The sequence below is a fragment of the Acanthaster planci genome, linkage group LG07 (genome assembly GCF_054643075.1).
Source record: "Acanthaster planci isolate LZ-2023a linkage group LG07, COTS_SCS, whole genome shotgun sequence".
NCBI classification, from domain to species: domain Eukaryota; kingdom Metazoa; phylum Echinodermata; class Asteroidea; order Valvatida; family Acanthasteridae; genus Acanthaster; species Acanthaster planci.
The window spans coordinates 21651847-21672528 of NC_141783.1; the positions used below are offsets into that span (position 1 = coordinate 21651847).

The 20682-nt window shown below is 39.8% G+C and overlaps 1 protein-coding gene across 4 annotated transcripts in view; it reads left to right on the forward strand.

Moving 5' to 3' along the window:
* Positions 1–20682, forward strand: part of traf7 (TNF receptor associated factor 7) — a 114864-nt gene that overhangs the window by 52909 nt on the left and 41273 nt on the right. For all 4 annotated transcript variants that reach the window (XM_022246189.2, XM_087139342.1, XM_022246183.2 and 1 more), the window contains 3 exons: positions 3572–3755; positions 8772–8847; positions 10427–10703. In XM_022246189.2, coding sequence (XP_022101881.1) covers positions 3572–3755; positions 8772–8847; positions 10427–10703 — 537 coding nt within the window. The remainder of the gene's footprint in view (positions 1–3571; positions 3756–8771; positions 8848–10426; positions 10704–20682) is intronic.

The window sequence follows — 20682 nt, forward strand, 5'->3', positions numbered from 1 at the left end:
CATGTACACTGTATGTATGAAGAAAACTCCATTTGTTTATAACACAAGTAGAAGCCTCCAGAGGAATGAAGGATACGGTGTAGCCTGTGTTTTAACCCTAACCCTCCTCAATCCTCCAACAGGTGAAGGATTGAGGAGGGTTAGGGTTAATGTACATGTACTGTATGAAGATTTTAATAGTTTAAATTCAATTCTGAAAAAGGAAGAGAAATACAGTTTTGAGTGTGCAATTGAGGTCCAGTGGTTACTACATGTGTACTCAAATAGGCCATGTCAACAAATGTAACAGGTGAACTTGTTCAGTAAAGACACATAAATGCAATAAATACAACTTCAAAATGATGGATACTTTCAGAAACATGAAAGACACGTTTCAGCACTAAGCTGAAACTTGCTACTGTTGTTCAGATTACATGAGTTTCAACATCAGTGCAGTTCCGCTCGGTTATATAGTTCAGTTGGCAGGTTGGTGGTCTAAAATAAATGATGATCAGTGATTAACAGTATAGGTTTTTCAAACTCATCTAAGACTACAATAAGAGTATTTGAAATTAATACAAGCTAAAAATAAGGAAGTGATAAAGCAGTAACTATCAGTCAACTATATTTACTCCAGGTCGTACATGTATGTTCTTATATGCAACTCAAGAATTAGTCACTCTGTCACTAACAGCTGACATAAGATCAAGAAAACCTTGAAATGTTGCTTTACTTGGAACTTCAAATTTTAACCTCTGACCCTAGTGTGTTACATACATATGTACATGTACATGTGCTATTTAGAACACTACTACAGATAATTAAAAATGTATGCAAAATGTTCTGAACAGTAGGTTGAAAAGATGTTTTATACAGTTAAACTACTGCACATGATATAAAATCAATACTACAGTGCAACTCTAGAACACCATCAATGCCAATCAGTGAGTTAATACAATACATATATCTGTTTTAAAAAAAAACAGTAAAATAGCTACCTTGTAACTTTTAAGTTCAGTTAAACCTGTAAAGCTCATGGAGTTTCTGATGTGTTGATCCACATACCGAATGAAGCAATAGTGCCCCCAATAGTTAATTATCAGTAAATCAGACTCAAACTAAACAACAATTTTGGAAGCTTCCTGGCTGAAAACAAATATTTAGAGATAATTATCCTTGAAATGAATTCAGCTGTTAGCCAAGTATTTTGTCATTGGGCAAAGCTTCTCTCTGGCATGGTCCAGCAAGAAGTACTGCACATGTATATGTTACTACCAAATTCAACCTTAATACAATTTGAAATGTCAAGGATATCCAATCTCTGGATGTTGTATTTAAAATCACACCTACATAGCACATGTATGTATCTGTAGAAAGAAGTATTGATTCCTAAATCTTGATTACTTGTTTCTGGGTTGAACCTACATGTATGCATGTATGTAGGATATCTCTAGATGAGTTATACATGTACATACATGTATCTCTAAGTCTAATACCACACATGCAACGGTATTTACCAAGTTGAAAACTACCTAAAAATAAAAGTTGACTAACTCCATGCAACTCTCATCTAATGGAAACTTTGAAAATGGGGAGGGGTGGGGGAGTCAACATAATGAACTTTTTCGAATTGTGTAACATTGCTAGGTTAGTTTGTAATTCTCCATTTCCTGAGGGTTTCTGATGAATTCCCAATCTTAAACATGTCCAGCTGTGCAACGTGTCAGCTTGGGATTTGTAGAACTTCAGTCTGCGGTGTAAGTTCAATAAAAGAAAAGAAAAAAAGAGAAGCAGATAAAAATATGACCTGTGTATGTGTGCGTGCATGCAGACATCCCAACCATTTCAAATTCAGGAAGTGTTTAATCAACACTGGCTAACCTGATTTTCTTATTCACCCCGCTATCAGAGAACCCTGTGTTTTGGACAGGAACCCAGGTTATACCAAGATTGCTGACTGTCTGTCCCACAAAGGGAAGGGAATGGAAGAGGGGGCGTTAACCTATCGTTTGATACAGTTCCTCGTGCCAAGATTTGTTTGACCTATCGTAAACTCTCAACAATTAAGCTCTTTTTCACTAGATCAATTTGAAAAGAGCGAATCCATGAAGTGAATTAGAAGATCTTCTCTTAGTTATTAAATCCCAGTTTAAGGAAATGAAACTTTGAAAAACGTTTTGAATTATGGTAGATTTGAACTTCCTTCTGTACCAGAAGCCTTCATTATACATGTAGATCATTTACATGAAATACACGTACATGTACGTGTACATAGCAACAAACGGATAGATTCAAAATTAAATTGTAGTCATCTGCATTTTTAGCATTTCTGGTAAGTCTTTTACTAATCAATTCCTAAATGTCTGATGCCATCTTTGCTACCTCTCACATTTTTCATTTTCAAGTTGTACCTAGCGGTAACTGATATCCCGCTGTCAACAAAATGTTATTCATTGCTCATTTTCCCATTCCCATTTCAATTAGAGTTGGACATTGCTTCCCTAGAAGTAGAATGTGGAATGTAAACGATTCCCAGTGTACTGTAGATAACATGTTGTGTTTCCTTTTCCATTTGTCTTGTCAGTGGGTTGTGCAAGATGCTGTACGAAACTTGAACGTGATATCCCTTAGCCAACTAACAATTAGTTTCACGCTGGTTCATGTGCACCTACAATGCACCACACTGGTTCATGTGCACATAAAATGTACCACACTGGTTCATGTACACACACAATGTACCACACTGGTTCATGTGCACACACAATGTACCACACTGGTTCATGTGCACACACAATGTACCACACTGGTTCATGTGCACACACAATGTACCACACTGGTTCATGTGCACACACAATGTACCACACTGGTTCACGTGCACACACAATGTACAAAATGTACTACACTGGTTTATGTACACATGCAATGTACCACACTGGTTCATGTACACACGCAATGTACCACACTGGTTCATGTGCACACACAATGTACAAAATGTACCACACTGGTTTATGTACACATGCAATGTACCACACTGGTTCATGTAAACATACAATGTACCACACTGGTTCACGCTCTGCAATTTAAAGGGTTATTAGTCACACACTGCCAAAACGCGTAATGGCCAGTTCTATTTGGAGAAGAAAAAAATTGTTCAAAAACGTGATTTTGTGTTTTTTCCTTTAATACTTTCTTTAATATTTATATTTTCAGAATTTGTGACTACAAACATGGATACTGATGAATGAAGATGAAAAATTGACCATTCAGTAGGAAATCCTACATACATGTAGCATTGTGTTCTGAAGCGCTACACTTCATGAGCTTTTTCTCAAAAAGGGCTTTTATTGAATCCGAAAATGTGGATATACAAATGTCTATATATCGCCGGAACGCAGCGCACTACAGGGGTCATTCATATATCAAATTGTAGCGTTTGATGTACAAAATACAGCCATATCAAAAACTCATAACCTGAATCTGGCGACTTATTACCCATTTCTCTAGAGCTGGTCACATTTGGTATTTTGTCTTTGAGACTACAATGGAGACATAGAGTCCATAATTACTTGTCTTGTATGTAATGGTCTTTCAGAAACCTGCCCTGTGGATGACATGAAGTTAGCGGTCGTAGTCAACAACATCGCAGTCAGTGAGCAGATTGGAGAACTGTACATTCACTGTCGCTACGGCTGTAAACCTTCAGGGACAGGGATACAGGATGAATATGTGGTTGATCCAGATGGGTGCCCTTGCACATTACGGGTCAATGAACGCAGGTAAGTGTTAATATTTGTTGACCAATGAGGGTGTTTGTTTGTTTTACAGGAACGGGATCCAGTCATGTTTCAACAGTAAATGTCATGTGCCACTTTTGAAGAAGTGAGTCATTGCAGCATGTCTCACAAGTTGTTTGTGCCACTCAAATTCATGGAAAGTTGCAGTAGATTGGCAGTGAAAACACAAGTTGGAAAATGACTGCGGTCATTGTTTACTAGGTCTTCTGTTAGCTGGAGTTAAGGCTCAGCTCAAGTGTGCCCACAATTTTAGACCAAGCTTAGCTCTGAGTTTTCAAGGTTTTAACACTGCCAGGACCAATTTCATAAAGTTGCTTACTGAGCTGAAATAGTGCTCAGCATTTTTGTCACAAAGACAAAGCCAGCTACCGATCATTTTGATTATTACATCACATGGCATTTGGGGTTGATCTGAGGTTGCTAAGCATAGTCCATGTACATGTATCCTAAGTATCCATCACTGCTTGGTACAGAACATTAGGTGCTAAACTTGTCAGAAACAAGTTACCATCCATAAATGTCATGTGATGTACATTCCTATTGTCTTATCTGCTGTTTTGCTTTGTAAATACATACATGTACTGTGCTTAAGAGTTCTATGAAATTTAGCCCAACAGGAAACAAAATTCATCTGAGGAGAGTAAAGTGACCTCAGTATGTCAGCGTGGAAGTCACTAATGGCTCTGCTGAGTGCAAAGTGTACCTGAGCCCCCGTACGGAAGTCTGTTGGGAGGGCCTTCCACCCTCCAAGGGGAAAGGATTGCCCCGGCAGGAGGTGGACTTCAGAGATTTGGGAGTTGGAGAATCTTTGCAGGTTTAACTTCTTTTGGAGGAGATGACAGCATTTCTCAGGCTGGAGGTCATATGTTTTTGTACCTTGAATTTGAACCGTCCTATTGGTCAGTTGTCTAGACATGTTGAAAAGTGGACAGGAGTTTGCAGCGGTGGAGGTTATGGTTGGTTAGCAGTTGATTTGGTCTTTCCTCTGTGAGGAGCCTCAATTTAAACTCAGCTCTTCAAGGAGTGGAGGGAGTTTGCGAAAATTGACAGGTGCTTTCAAGCCTTGGTCCCTGAAGTCTGGGAAAACTTGAGTAGGGAAAGATTTGATATTAGAGGTCACAGTACACTTGTGAGTGGATGTTTGCATTGAAGAACATGACAAATGGGAGAAAATGTCAAAATTAGATTGCCAAACTTTGTACTTTGGTCATCTGCATACATGGACGTGTCACATGCTTTTTTATCCACATACCGTACATTCATACACCTGCATTGGCAGGTATCACTTCTGCATGTGTGTTTGTTTACATTAAACTTGCAAAAATGCACTGCAGGTACTAGTATACATGTACGTGTATGTAACTGCCTACCTGTATATTAAACAAGTAAACTCCACCCTAAATTTTAGTGAGTACAAACAGACAAGCTGAACTACAATACCACAGAAATTCATGATGTGATAGGAGTATCCCATGAGGGACCTGTACATAACAATGTATACACTAACTTCTATAAGAATACAAAGTTGGCAATTGCTTCTTTGTAGGGCATTAAGGATGTAAGCTTGTGCATGCACATGTTGTCACACATCTGGTGTCAAAAATCTGTGTTGCCTTCTTGGGGGTGGCGATTGTAAAATGCGAGGGAATAACTGTAGGTGTAGTGTCCAGCGGAATCTCTCTCAAAGGCAAAGTTGTTTGTCCGGAAAATTCTGCCGGCTTTCCTTTTCAATTGTACACCTGATTTTTTTACCTAGAATCTCTCAAATAGGAAAACCGTTTTTCAACAGGTTGATTCCTCAATGGTCACTAACTCATCCTTTTTTTATGTTGTTCAGAATCATGCAAGTTAAGTTTATGACCAAACACTGAGTATGAATGGCATCACTCATGTTGAAGTGTTCCTCTCCATTTGTGTTACCATCGGAATAAGGTTTCTGAGAACAAAAGTTGACTGCACTTCTAATCAAGAGTCATAATGCGTCAAATTTGCATCCTTTGCTTTAGCGCGGTGACTTTTCAGCCACACCCTTTTCCACGTCAACTCCTGGGAAGGTGAAAGCTGACGGTTTAAGTCGTTGTCTGAACTTGTCTTATTTGCACCTTGTGGTCATATCAGTTGCAGCTGTGCTGTGATGATTTGTGTTGAAACCAGTATAGTGGGTGTCATGTTTGCAAAACTGATTGTGACTTGTCATGTGGCTTGCATGGTGGTCTCTGTCTGTGGCAACAGGGTGACTGCAACACCTGAAATGCAATTCTCACCTTGTTGCTTGTTTCTCTCTTTGATTGCAATCGCATGTATTGTTCTTTAGAACTTTCCAAGGTCATTGTGACATGAGCAATCAAGATAGCTGTCAGACCTGTTTACTTCACTACTTGAACTAAGACTACATGTACACGCACAATACAAGTATCACCTTGTATTAAAATTGTGTTTTCGAGGACAAAAACCAGAAAAAATTGCTTTATTCTGTAAAGCATTATTTTCTCTTCCAGAGACCTAAAAACCTGAGTTTTTAATTTCACCTCATCTGGCTAGAGTTGTCCAACTGTTGAACAAAGCGCTCTGCTTAACTCCTGCTTACTAAACCATTCTTGTACATGCTACCATGCCTGTACAGTCATCTTTTCGTCTTCCCCTTAACATTTACCTCGTCAGGTTTACCATTCTCATGGTATTTTAGTCCATCTGTTGCCTTGAGTTTTCAAGTAATGTGCCATGGGTTTACTGCACAGTGAGGAATTTTGTCACTGAGGAGGATTCTTACTGTATGTGCTGTTACCTGTAAAAATGACCAAGAATGCAATGCTGTTGGCTAGTATACTACCCGTACAGTTCATGTAAATCAGCTTTTAGGCTGTTCATTCGTCCCCAATGGTTACCTTTAATCCAGCTCTTGTCTTATTCCTTTGACAGCAGAGTACTAATTGTTAATTAAGGATGATCTTCACAGCATCCTCAGCACCCTGCAGGAATGGATTGATGACAGTTGCAGTAACTTGAAGATAATGCAGACATACGTGAGAGGATCATCTTTAAATTACTGCCTTGGGCCCTTGGGAGGCCTGGGCACAGTTATGATAAAAAGCTTCAAACTGACAGTGATGGTGTTACGGTGTTGTCCTAAGCCACAGGTTAGGCTTATCTAGAGGAAGTCTATTATCAGGTAGTGATGGGGGTGTGATGGTTTGTCATGCTTCAAAGATATCACTCCAAGCAATAATATAAGGAGATCCAGTTCAACTCCTTCTAATGGTGTCGAGTGAAACACTTGTGTCAATGAGGTCATTTAATATAATGAAACTAAGCCACAGACCTGATTTATTGTAAGATTGCCCTTTGGGGTACATGTAATTGGGACAGTTCTGAATGCAGTGGGGTATTGAGCAGTTAATATTAGGGGTTAATTTTCATGTCACTGGCAGAGAATGAAGTACAGGTACAGGTAGAGTTGTTTATCCGCGTATCTTCCTGGTTCAAAGCTGTGGTAATTATCATGGCTTTGTGTACCGTTTTTTTTTTAGAAGTCTCCTTCCTACTGGCAACTGTGTGTACATGTACATTGTACATGTTCATGTCATGTTAGCATTGTGGTACGGTTCTCAGAGTGTACTCATTCATACATGTACATTGTGTGCACATAAACAAAAGTGACCATGAGCCATTTCTACAGTTCTATGCACAGACTGGTGTACATTTGTGCAGGTACACATACATGTACATTACATACAAATACTTCATTGCTCGATGAATTCTGACTGTTCTCTTGACACTGGAGGATTTTATGCCTTCCACCCAGTGAAAAGTAGCTTTTATGTGTACACCTGTTACAAGGAAGATTATCAGGTGCACAGCAGCCTCTGAGTCAGTAAAATGTAGGAAATTCCAGAAAGATTGAAACCCTTGTCTTTCATTAATTAATATCATCACTTTTCCTGTCTAAGCAAACCTCTACTGAGATCAGGGGTCAGTTGGCTGAAGTCTTGGCACTATTTCAGTTGAGTCTGTCATGCAAGTCCATCACAGATTCATTACAAACATAACAAATTACGAATCTGGTCACAAGTACTTGTAATAAACAAATGATGTCCATGTTACAATCCATCTCAGTAATGTAGCTCTGGCTTGATTGGGAAGTGGATGATTTCAGAGGATTTAATGTAGTATCAGTCAGTTACTGTCTACTGTAGTCAAGATAATTTTTGGATAGACTAGTTTGGGTCCCTGCAGATAATGCCAGGACTCTGAGATGTCATTTTCATGAAAGAAAGGGACGAACATTACACAAGGCCATGATTGTCATTGTTGGTCATAATCCTGATTTCCTTTCTAATGCCTTAGGTAATAAAACCAGTTGCATTAATTAGTCTGTTAATGACGTTCCACCCCATGATGGTATGAGTCAACAGGGAGGCAACAGGACACGTATAAATTAGCAGATTTAAACACGATTTATGGATGTAGTTTCCTGTTGATCTCCTCTGTAAAGAGGGTTTCAATGAATTATTGTCATTGTTACAATTTACCTGCTCAGCATTGACTCACGGATCCCTATAGTTAACAGATATTTAATTTTCCCTTGAATTTGCTGCAGTGGGCTGGGCCCGTTTACTCTTAGTGAGCAGTGAAATAAGCTGGCATTTGTTGTTTTCTTCTTAACAAGGTCAGACATGCTTCATGTTGGGTGCTTGTTCACTTTTGTTGTCCAACACCCATTTACAAGTCTTACCGGTACTTCACTTGTAGTAGCATTATGTTGACAGAATTAAAGAAGCTTTTCATCATTGGCTAGGACTGGGCAGAATATTTCTTCTGGAGCAACTTCACAACTTCTGTTTTCATTTCAGGATGTGTAGAAGTTTTTCAATCTTCTACTTTTACGGTATCTTTACTCCGAAGTTACTCCATGTTGGATGGATTGTCCGCTGAAAATTCATGCATGTAAATGATGCTGACCTTGCTTATTCTTTCCTATTGGTTGATTGTTCACCGCAGAGAACATGAGATGGAATGTAGCTATGCACCAGTCCAATGCCCCAATAACCCAGACTGCCCCAAGATCCTGAAAATGGTAAGTTATTCTTGATAGGTATTTTAATATTCATGTACAGATTGTTGATCTTAAAGACACATTTTATGAGATCAAGTTACACGCACGTACTGGTACATGTGTACACAGATTTGCCAATTAACCACTTGCTGCCAGGTGGATTTTTCTTGAGCAAGACAAGATGCCAGGTCATTTTCAAGATCTTCTGTTTTCAAAATTCTTCAAAAATTAATCATTTCATTTATTGGCTGTTTATACCAAAATGAAGGACTCTTTGGGCACTACTTTAAAGGTGACCGGTAAAATTCATTGACTCCTGAATATTTCAGCCAGGCCTGCAGCCTTGGAAAAAGAGCCCGAAACCGGCACAGTGCACTGCTGACCTGCTGAGATTAGCAGCGGTGCTGTGTGGCTCATTGCTGTGGTGGTGGAGAGCTTTTGTCCGCGGTGGTAATCCGCTCGCTCTAAATGCCTTAAACCATGGTATACTGTTTCAAAACAAGGCTGGATTATCTCCACTATTGAGAGTGAAAAAATGTCGGTAATGCCCAGCCGCTCAGCCTTTTGTGCTGAGCACGGTCTTTTGTTATAAGGCCCAGCTCTTTTGCCCCAGTTCTGGGCTCCCCTGCTCTGCATATAAAGCCTATGTACCCAAAAACCGGTCGCCCGGCAGGTAGTGGTTAATAACATAAGACACACATCATGACAGGAGTGTGACTGCTCAGGAAATCTATAAACATGTGCCAGTTTAGTCAACTGATGGGCATAGACAAAGCATAGCCTTTTGTCCCATTTCTGACTACCAACAATGATAAGACAACACATGAGGTTTCAGGAACACAATAGAAATCTTTTCAATGGAGGCCTTGGCATGCAGTCATGGTACTCAATTTGCCCCTCCCCTTGTTCAGACACATATGCCCACAAAAGAATTGAAAGTTAAATTCAGAAGCAGGTTTTGGGACGCATGGAGAGGTATGTGTAGAATTTTCTCCAGTATTTGACTTGATTGTGTCTTTCCCATGCAGCTACATGTGCAGTGGGAAAGGCTAATGATCAGGATCACATATAATACTCAACAAGTTATCTTAAAACTTCCTACATGTAGATGCATACAAGGTGGTTGTCTCTTATCAATCTGTGGTGGTGCAGTTAGCCAAGATAAAGTAATTATTTGTTCCCTTCCCTGCTGTACTCCATTACAGAAGATCCTAGCCATGAAATGTGCTTGCAACCAGCACTTACACGTATCTTTGCTTTACAGTCAGGGTAGTTATCACAACTTATCTGTGAACCCTTAAACAGCTCAGTAAAATTGGGACCTTGTAATATGTACATGTATGCTGTAGTCTACTCTTCATGTGCTTATGACAGTTAGTATGGAATACATTATACATGAACATGTGGACTGGAATGGACCCTGAGTGCTCATCATGACAAATGTTCACTGGTATGCAAGAAATTTTAAGCGACTGCAGAAAATAGACTTTACATTTAAGTGAATATCTTACAGGCCATTATACCATCCAAGACAGACAGAAAGTCATTCCATAATCGTGAATCCTGTCAAGTTTGTTGCTTGATTTGTTGCTTTCTGCAGAACCTTGCAGCCCACCTACAGAACTGCAATCTCTGTAAGTGTGACCACCACAAGTTTGGCTGCCCCTTTGTGGGTACCCAAGAAGAAGTATCAGAACATCGGGAAGTCTGTAGCTACGAAGGAATCAAGGACTACCTCCAGACATCCTCAGAGAAGATGCGAGAGCTGCAAGCAACCATCGTCCAGAAAGACCAAGAGATTGGATTTCTACGCTCAATGCTGGGCAAACTCAGTGAGAGGGTGGATAGGTTGGAGAAATCCATGGAACTGAAAATCAGTAAGTATATTTTCAGAAGGATTTGTTTGCATGGTTTAGTTTAAACTCCAGTTCTAGAAGGAAATTCGCTTACTGAAGTTGAAACAAGTGACTTTGCTCGTAATAGAATTTACTTGGAATATACTGATATACAGAATTCTAATTGAAAGTGGAATCAAGGACATTTATATGCAAATCCCATACAAGGAAAATAGATTGGCTTCATCAGTGGGAAGACTGGTGGGATGGTACATTTTGTTTGTGAGTTTGAATCCTTAAGCTCATTAAGTTAATTATTCTGTTGAGCTAAGGAATGCAAGATTATACAACCTTCATAACAATAGGCTGGTAAGGGTATTCTTTATCTTCTTACCTATCATTACTTGGTTTCCCTCCAAAGCAAAGCATCATTAATGTGATAGTGTACTGTACATGTACATGTATGTACGCCATCACTTGCTGTTGCCCGAACGCATTGAGGTTCAGCTCACAAGGACTCTAAGCACCCAGGACCCTGACTCACGTCTGACTGATGTTTAACACACATTTGTTTTGTATACACACACAAAGTCTAAGAAATCAGTGCAGGTAGACCGTGTCTTGTACTGGAACTTGTCCTCGGTGCTTGGCCTTGAGCCATAGCTGATACTGGTTGGTGGATGCACCCCAAAATCAGGAGTTGGCTGCTGTATCCTGCCTTTTTGAAAGGCAATATTTTGGGCCAAAATTATACTATTTAAAAGAGGTTAATGGCAACATTTGCAGTGTACAAGTATTCGCTTACAACTGTACACTTTATTGGATTGAAAATGCAGCCACTTTCTGCCACAGCAATTAATTCATGGCTGTTTCTTTACTGTGATCACTGGAGGATCAGTGGCCACGTTTCTTTTCCTCATGTCTCTTTCCTTGTGTCAAGTCATTTGTTTTTCATTAAAAAAAATAATAATGAAGTGCCACTTTTTTCAGCAGTCCAGCAGAATTAGTGAGATACATGTATCAAAGAAAGAACTACAATTTAGGAAATGCCTTTTGATGAAGCTAATTTATATCAGGGAGCTGCATGGATAATCTTCTCTGTTCCTGTTCAGCATGCCAGGGTATTCTTCAGAGCAGTGGCATACTACACAAACATTTGCGTGCCAAACCTACCCAGGGGAAGTAAGGCTAATAGATTGAGTCCTGCTGAAAGTCCAACTGGATTAACTTGGCAGAGCACCCTGAAAGTCACAGGGATGGTTTAATTACGCTGCTTCTGCATTACTTTACATATATTAACAGTCGAAGAGACTAGGTGCTAGCATGAGTCAGAAGTAATTTGTCATATCATGTGGGTATATCATAGCTTGGGATTACTGAGCGGGGCATAGAAAGTTCAGTCTCTGATTGGGAAGACCAACAGGTCTCCCCTCTTCCCCCTCTCTCAGTGTAAATCCCCCTCTCGGCAATATTTAGGATCTTTTTTACCAGTATTGGTTCCATACTCATTTCCGATGGATATCCTAGTTCTATCAATGCTTGGAATCTCACTGAAGCCAAGAGCTCTAGCAGGGCTGCACACAATCATCACAACTTTCATGTACATGTATCAGTGTGTGGGAGGAGTCAATGACACCCTTCAATTTAACTCTCAGATCCGTCATGAAAAAACATTTCCCAGAAAGCGTCTATAGATTAGTGCCTTCTGATACAGAAAGATTTGTTCATCTTCTTTCCTTTTGATTATATCTAAATTCCAATTTGCCTCTTGCACTACTAGATTTGAGTCTTGAGAGAGTTGTGGAAGGTTATCTAGTCTAAACCTTTTTTATTTTAAAGATGACCTCAGCACATCCTGCTCCTGTACATGCAATTCAAACTCTTAGGCCAAGCAAACACCTCAAGATTACTACAGAGGAAGTTTTGAATTCTCATGGCCAAGAGCAAAGTGAATTTTTTTTAAAATTTCTTGATGTTTCAATGCCCTGTCTTTCACAGTTTCAATAGACCTTTACAGTGATATACTTGATCACTTTCTGCTGGTTGGATTTTGCGCATGCGGGACGCGTTGCCGGATGATTTTTTTTTTATTTTTCCGTTTTCAAAATTCTTCAAAAATTCATATGTTCATTTACTGGACGCTTACACCCACACGAATGACTGTCTGGTGGCTACTCTAGTCTGACAGGCAACCTCCAATCATGCCCGACTATTGCAGCCAGGCTTTCCACCCAGTAAAGAGAAGCCACATTGTGCAGTGTTGTGTAATTTCCTTTGTTCCCAAAATTGGCCCAGTGGTTGCTGAATGGCGGTAGTGTCTTTACAAATGTGGCCAGATCAGCATGCAGTAGTATTGTATTGCTCATCACTGGAGTACTTTTGTTCCCGCTGATAATCCGCAGGCGCTGAATGCCGCAAACTATGGTATACTGTTCCAAAACAGTGACAGATTACTGTCACACCAGGGGTCCGACTTTCCCCTCAGTTGACCAAATTATAACTAACCAGTATGGTAGTAGGTACACAAGTTTTTGATGGTCAAACAATCGTACTTCAAAATCGATCAACGGTTTTTTTTTTCATTAGACAAGGAACATTTATTCTACCAAAAAAAAAAAACACTTGTACCCAAATCCAGTTTCTAATCAAATTAGTAAAATGTGTAAAAACCTAATTATATCCCCCCTACGGCCGTTTCGTGAAAATAAATAAAACAAATAAATAAATCTTAACAACTAATTAGTTAATTATTCAAGCCCCACCAGGCCACCTTCACAACAGTCAACAGTTTGCATGGGTGGAAAAATGCCCACGCCCGTGTTCCGTGCAGTTATCTACAAGATGTCTGCCAGCTCCCTGGTTAAAGCTGTCTCCAGGTGGGTGCACAGATGAACATCAGCGCCTGGGCTGATCTTCCAGGAAGGTCGAAGGATGGTTCTCCCTGCTGGCCTGATGGTCGGCCTTAAACCTCTCTGTACTGTTTCACCTCGAGCTGGGTGGGGTGGCTAGTTCACTAAGAACTGTGGAGCTATACTGGAGCTCGTTCATTCATAAAGATGTTTGTTCACTCAGAACAAATATAATGATCTCTTCGGAATGATGGTTGTTCACTCAGAACAAATGATTCCCTCAGAATGAAGGTGGTTCACTCCGAACAATGGTTCACTCAGAACCAGCAAGGTTTTAAGTTCCCCTCAGGGAAAACCAGTTTGATTTCCAAACTGGCTTTTCTTCAGGGCCATGCCCTATGTACAGTACATGCAGGACATGTACCTCACCACACAGGTGGACTACCCTTCCATACAGCACTAAGGCTGTATTAGTAGTCCCTAACAGCACATACACAGGGGAGTGCCTTGGACTAAAGTTACTCAAGCATGATTAATTTGCATAACATTCCTTGCCACTATGTATTCTCTGACAAATTTGGTTTTGAATAGCCATCTACACTCTGCAGTGGGTGTGTGGGGACAAACTCAAATCTGAAAGTAACTCTTAGCCCAATAATTTTCTTTCTACCAATATTTATATAAACACGGTTTTTACACATTTCCCAACTTGTGATTTCAATGTAATAAAAACATGATTTATAAACTTCTCACATTGTGACAATTACATATACCTCTGCTAATGCCAGCACTCTGTGCTGACAGCCTATGAAAATTGATTGGCAATTCCCAGCAGTTCGGTCTTTTGTTCTGAGTTTGGTCTTTTGTTCTGAGTTTGGTCTTTTGTTCTGAGTTTGGTCTTTTGTTCTGAGTTTGGTCTTTTGTTCTGAGTTTGGTCTTTTGTTCTGAGTTTGGTCTTTTGTTCTGAGTTTGGTCTTTTGTTCTGAGTTTGGTCTTTTGTTCTGAGTTCGGTCTTTTGTTCTGAGTTTGGTCTTTTGTTCTGAGTTTGGTCTTTTGTTCTGAGTTTGGTCTTTTGTTCTGAGTTTGGTCTTTTGTTCTGAGTTTGGTCTTTTGTTCTGAGTTTGGTCTTTTGTTCTGAGTTTGGTCTTTTGTTCTGAGTTTGGTCTTTTGTTCTGAGTTTGGTCTTTTGTTCTGAGTTTGGTCTTTTGTTCTGAGTTCAGTCTTTTGTTCTGAGTTTGGTCTTTTGTTCTGAGTTCGGTCTTTTGTTCTGAGTTCGGTCTTTTGTTCTGAGTTTGGTCTTTTGTTCTGAGTTTGGTCTTTTGTTCTGAGTTTGGTCTTTTGTTCTGAGTTTGGTCTTTTGTTCTGAGTTTGGTCTTTTGTTCTGAGTTTGGTCTTTTGTTCTGAGTTTGGTCTTTTGTTCTGAGTTTGGTCTTTTGTTCTAAGTTCGGTCTTTTGTTTCAAGGCCCAGTTCCTTTGATCAGATTATGGGCACCCTGGCCGTGCATGTAAATGTACATGCACAGCCAACATCTCCGGTACCAAGCTCCCTGGCACTGAGTGGTTAAGATGCTTGAAGAACCACAACTATCATTAATTTCATGAGGTGGGAAGCCAAGGTCAACTTGTTGAAACATTCTTTGCCACAGGTACATACACATACATTTAGATCAAGGTCAGCATGTTACCCAGTCTTGACTGGATAAGCAGATTGTTACTTCTCTGTCAAATCATGTGCTTTTTTTGAAGAACGGAAATTCCTTATTTTAGGGGAGTCACTTCATACTCTGAAAAACATGGGTGCATCTATGGATGATGTGATATAAACAAGTCTCTTCAAATTGATTGCATGTTATCTCTATTCACTGTAATCTGTAGATGCCACAACTCATTGAATGAGTACATCTTGACTGAACTAATTTCTGAAAGGTATGGCTGCCTCATCAATCTTCCCACAAACGATGAAGTGATAATTTTATTATGTGGTTTTGATTTCTTCTGACAAATGCTCTGAAATGTTAGTCACCTTTGTAGGACATGCATTAAAAAAAAAGAAAGAAAAATAGAAGAAGAAAAACGCAACAAAAAAAGGAAAAACAAACAGAACTCCAATTAATCAAAAGCTGCAGTCAAAGTTTTCTAACTAGAATCTACATATATGGAATGCTAGTAATTCCTTCTTGCTGGTCTGATAATGATATGGTACTACCAGTATGCTGCTGTTTGTTAGAGAAACAAATGTTGCTCAAACAGTGTTTGAGAATGCACAGCCTAGTAATCTGCAAGTACATGTACAAGGTACACGTTGAGCCTGGTTTCCTTATCGATGTAAGAAACGCCAAGGGCAATGCAATCAAGATGCAAACTGCAATGTGGACATACATGTATGAAAACATGTCAAAAGGAGGTGTCGCTAACAACGCAGACAAATGCAAACCAGCCTGCAAACAATCAGGCTCAACTTTGCTGACTGTCTGCATCCAGTAGTGTTGGTATCCCCACGCATACGCACGCTGGTATTACCAGCCTATAACAATGTCTCTCTCGCTTAGCTCCAAGAATTTTGCCTATTTCTCCTTAATGCTTAAATATTACACCCTTATGATCAACTAAACAGCTGACCATCAACCAAATGCATGAAACTGGAGTACAGATTGGCATCAAGACAAGGTACAGTCAATCTAAAAGGGTATTTTCAGCAAAAATCACAGAGTTTCGGATGCCATTTTGTTTCAATTTTTGGGTGGAATGACATGCACCGTCTCTTCCATTCTTGTTTTTACACAGTCAGCCAATGGCTAGAGGCTGTAGCTATATTCCATTTAGACACACATGCATTTGGTAAGCCAGTGGCTAGAGGCTGTAGCTATATTCCATTTAGACACACATGCATTTAGTAAGACAGTGGCTAGAGGCTGTAGCTATATTCCATTGACACACATGCATTTAGTAAGCCAGTGGCTAGAGGCTGTAGCTATATTCCATTTAGACACATATATATTTAGTAAGACAGTGGCTAGAGGCTGTAGCTATATTACATTTAGACACACATACATTTAGTAAGCCAGTGGCTAGAGGCTGTAGCTATATTCCATTTAGACACACATGCATTTAGTAAGCCAGTGGCTAGAGGCTGTAGCTATATTCCATTTAGACACACATACATTTAGTAAGACAGTGGCTAGAGGCTGTAGCTATATTCCATTTAGACACACATGCATTTAGTAAAACAGTGTCTAGAGGCTGTAGCTATATTCCATTTAGACACACATACATTTAGTAAGCCAGTGGCTAGAGGCTGTAGCTATATTCCATTTAGACACACATACATTTACACAGTAAGCCAGTGGCTAGAGGCTGTAGCTATATTACATTTAGACACACATACATTTAGTAAGCCAGTGGCTAGAGGCTGTAGCTATATTCCATTTAGACACACATGCATTTAGTAAGCCAGTGGCTAGAGGCTGTAGCTATATTCCATTTAGACACACATACATTTAGTAAGCCAGTGGCTAGAGGCTGTAGCTATATTCCATTTAGACACACATACATTTAGTAAGCCAGTGGCTAGAGGCTGTAGCTATATTCCATTTAGACACACATGCATTTAGTAAGCCAGTGGCTAGAGGCTGTAGCTATATTCCATTTAGACACACATACATTTAGTAAGACAGTGGCTAGAGGCTGTAGCTATATTCCATTTAGACACACATACATTTAGTAAGCCAATGGCTAGAGGCTGTAGCTATATTCCATTTAGACACACATGCATTTAGTAAGCCAATGGCTAGAGGCTGTAGCTATATTCCATTTAGACACACATGCATTTAGTAAAACAGTGTCTAGAGGCTGTAGCTATATTCCATTTAGACACACATACATTTAGTAAGACAGTGGCTAGAGGCTGTAGCTATATTCCATTTAGACACACATACATTTACACAGTAAGCCAGTGGCTAGAGGCTGTAGCTGTATTCCGTATAGACACAAATGCATTTAGTAAGCCAGTGGCTAGAGGCTGTACTGGTATAGCTACAGTGTACATATTCCATAGACACACATGCCATGCAAGCCGGTAGCCAGGTCATTTGAACCATTATTTCATGAAGCCACATCCGAAATTGATATTCCGCTGATTCATAAATGATTCAACAAGTGCTTGGTGACCACCAGCTTTCCTTATATGAGGGCCAAAAGTATAGGCCTACGTGTATTCCCCTTTTTTAAAAATTTCCCTTTCTTACAGTAGATCTGACTTGAATTGGAAATCTGATGGAGGTAACTGCACTTTGCTCTTGGCCTTGGAAATTCAAAACTTCCTCTGTAGTAATCTTGAGGTGTTTGCTTGGCTTAAGAGTTTGAAGGAGTTTGCATGCATAGGGGAAGGATGTGGTGAAGTCGTCCGTAGTCCTCTCTGGAGCCAGGAATTTATTAGGAAGTTAAGACAGAACCATCAAGAACCCTCTCCATCTTAATAAGAAGATGAGAAAAAAAGTTGAGAAAGTCTTGAAATAAATATTAAGAAAGTCTTAATTTATTAATTTCTAATACATGTAGTAATCAAACAAAATTTCCAAGTTTTGGATCATTGCTAATCTGGAAATTTAATTTTAGTGATGGATGTGATAGACTGAGTGGATAATGAGACACTTACCGGTTCATGTAAATGTTGGAATTAGATGCTCTAATTCAAGAGAAATGGGGATAAATCGATGTTTCGGTTTTTTGATGCTTGCTCATCATTTTCTTATTGTAACAGAAACTGGGGATAACACAACCTGCAAAGCAATTTGGGGCTAACCCTCTAACCACAAATACAACTAAAATACTCTATCCATTTTCCTCTCACCAGAAGGAATGGGAAGATGGCGGTTGCTTTCCGCTGTCATATTCTAAAAGTAGAAAGAATAAGCAAACTCATGGCATAGCTAATCAAGCATAGAGTAGGGGAGGAAAGGGGGAGAAGGGATGTGAAGTGAACCCTTACGGGAACGACTCCACATCATTGCAACAGGATATCAAACCGGATAAGTTTGCTTTAGAAATTATTGCCCACTTTTTTCTTCTCGTACTTGTCAGTGCTTGAAATATGAGACATAATTTTGGGATTTTGGCGGGGGGGGGGAGGATGGTAATCAGTCTGTTACAGTTTGTAGCTGAGAATGTGCCGGTACGTGTACATGTACTTGCAGGAAAGATGATGTTACTGTGAGTTGTTGGCATTTTAGGATCGCGCTGCATTGATGATGGTTGGATAGTTGACTTTTTATCATTACTAAATGGGGCACTTTTAGTCACATTTCTGCCCGCTTCTTAAAAATGAATGTAACAGATTTTTAACTGAAAGTGCAAATGTTGGCAGCTCTGATTTTTGGGTAACAAGTCCTGGTTTGTATGCTTTCATACATTGACAGAGTTTGTTAAATGTGAGAAAAGTAAAGAAACCTGAGCCTGCATTTTAGATGTACATGTATAATTAGGGTTAGCTGCTGGTTGGTACATGTACATGTAGCCATAAAGCCTGTCCACAGGTGCAGACAGCACCTAGTGTGTAACCAGTTTTTTTCTGGGCAAACACAGACTTAGGGCATGATAAGAAATAATTAAATTGACTTTTTTATGTTCTTTTGAGGACCCATCTTTGTAAAGCAGAATTGGTTTGAATACTGTAAATGAGTTTGGTGCAATCATAATTAAGATGGAGTTGAAATAAGCATCAAAATTCTCCTTTTTGGGAGACGTGAATTTTCATCCAAAATTGAGATCTGGCTTTTGCCAGGAAGTTTTCCTCTTCTTTTGTTCATTTCCATTTGTGACAGCATCTGGCCTCACCCATTGTCCTATGGGCCTTGGTTGTGTGGAGAATAGGTACATGTACGGTGCACCTGTTAGCTGTAAATCTTTTTTGCACACCTGTCAGATACTCATATAAACTGTTGAAAATCACTAGAATCATGAATGTACCCAACAGCATGTTTTCAATTAAGTTCGGGCACATAACCTGACTTACAATCTTTTCATGCTACTACATTGTAAATGTCAGTCTAGGCCTCTTTAACCACTTCCTGCCGGGGAATCCAGGATTGGAGATGTACGGTTTATATGGGTGGCTGGGGTCTCCGAACTCAGACAAAGGAAACAGGGCCCTGTAACAAAAGACCGTACTCTGAACAAAAGACCAGGCTGCTGCACATTACCGACATTTTTCACTCTCAAAAGTGGTGATAATCCAGCCTTGTTTTGAAACCGTATACCAGGATTTGGGGCATTGCGAGTGAGCGGATTACCACCGGGGACAAAAACGCTCCACCACTGCAGGGATGAGCCACGCAGCACTGCTGCACGTTTAATCTGGCCCCTATTGAAAAGAGGTCAGCAGTGCACTAAGCCGGGTTCGTGAACAAAAGATAGTTATACAACATCGCACAATCTGGGCTCTGTTTACAAGGCTGCTGGCCTGGCTGAAATACTCAGGCGTCAATGAAGGTCACCTGTCAACTTAGAGTAGTGCCTAAAGATTACTTGGTGTGGCTATAAGCGACCGTTAAATGAAATGATGAATTTTTGAAGGATTTTGAAAACGGAAAAAATGATATTCATGCCGGCCCAGCATCATCAACATTGAAAAATGCCCTGACATGAAGTGGTTGAGGATCCATTTATTCATTTGTGACCAATGGAAGCACTTTGGCTGATAGTTTTAGAAAAAACAGTGTCCAAGCAAATGGAGCAATAAATCTGTTGTTACATTGAAGCAAGTCATTGTGAGCCCCTGTACCTTGAAGATTCACAATACATACCGGTGGATGAGGAAGCTATTAAGTCTTCTGTCATGATAGTCCAAGACAGACGCCTCCAAAATGAACTACACCCTCAGTATTGAAAATGTAAGAAATGAAAAGCACCTTTTATTTAACGTTACTTATCAAATGGGTCATACTTCCTGCACCTGCAAATAGTCTGAATATTGAGTTATCAACCACAGTACAGTACATTTAAGAGTGTGTTATTTCTTACTCACTGGTGTGTCCAAGTGGTACATGTACATGTAATCTTTCCTTTCTGTTGCCCCTGCTTGGCTTTTGTTGGCACGTGCTGGAGTGCTCTCAGCTGGCCTGAAATGCATGTATGAGTATGCATAAATTTTATGTGACTGATAAATATGTGTACCC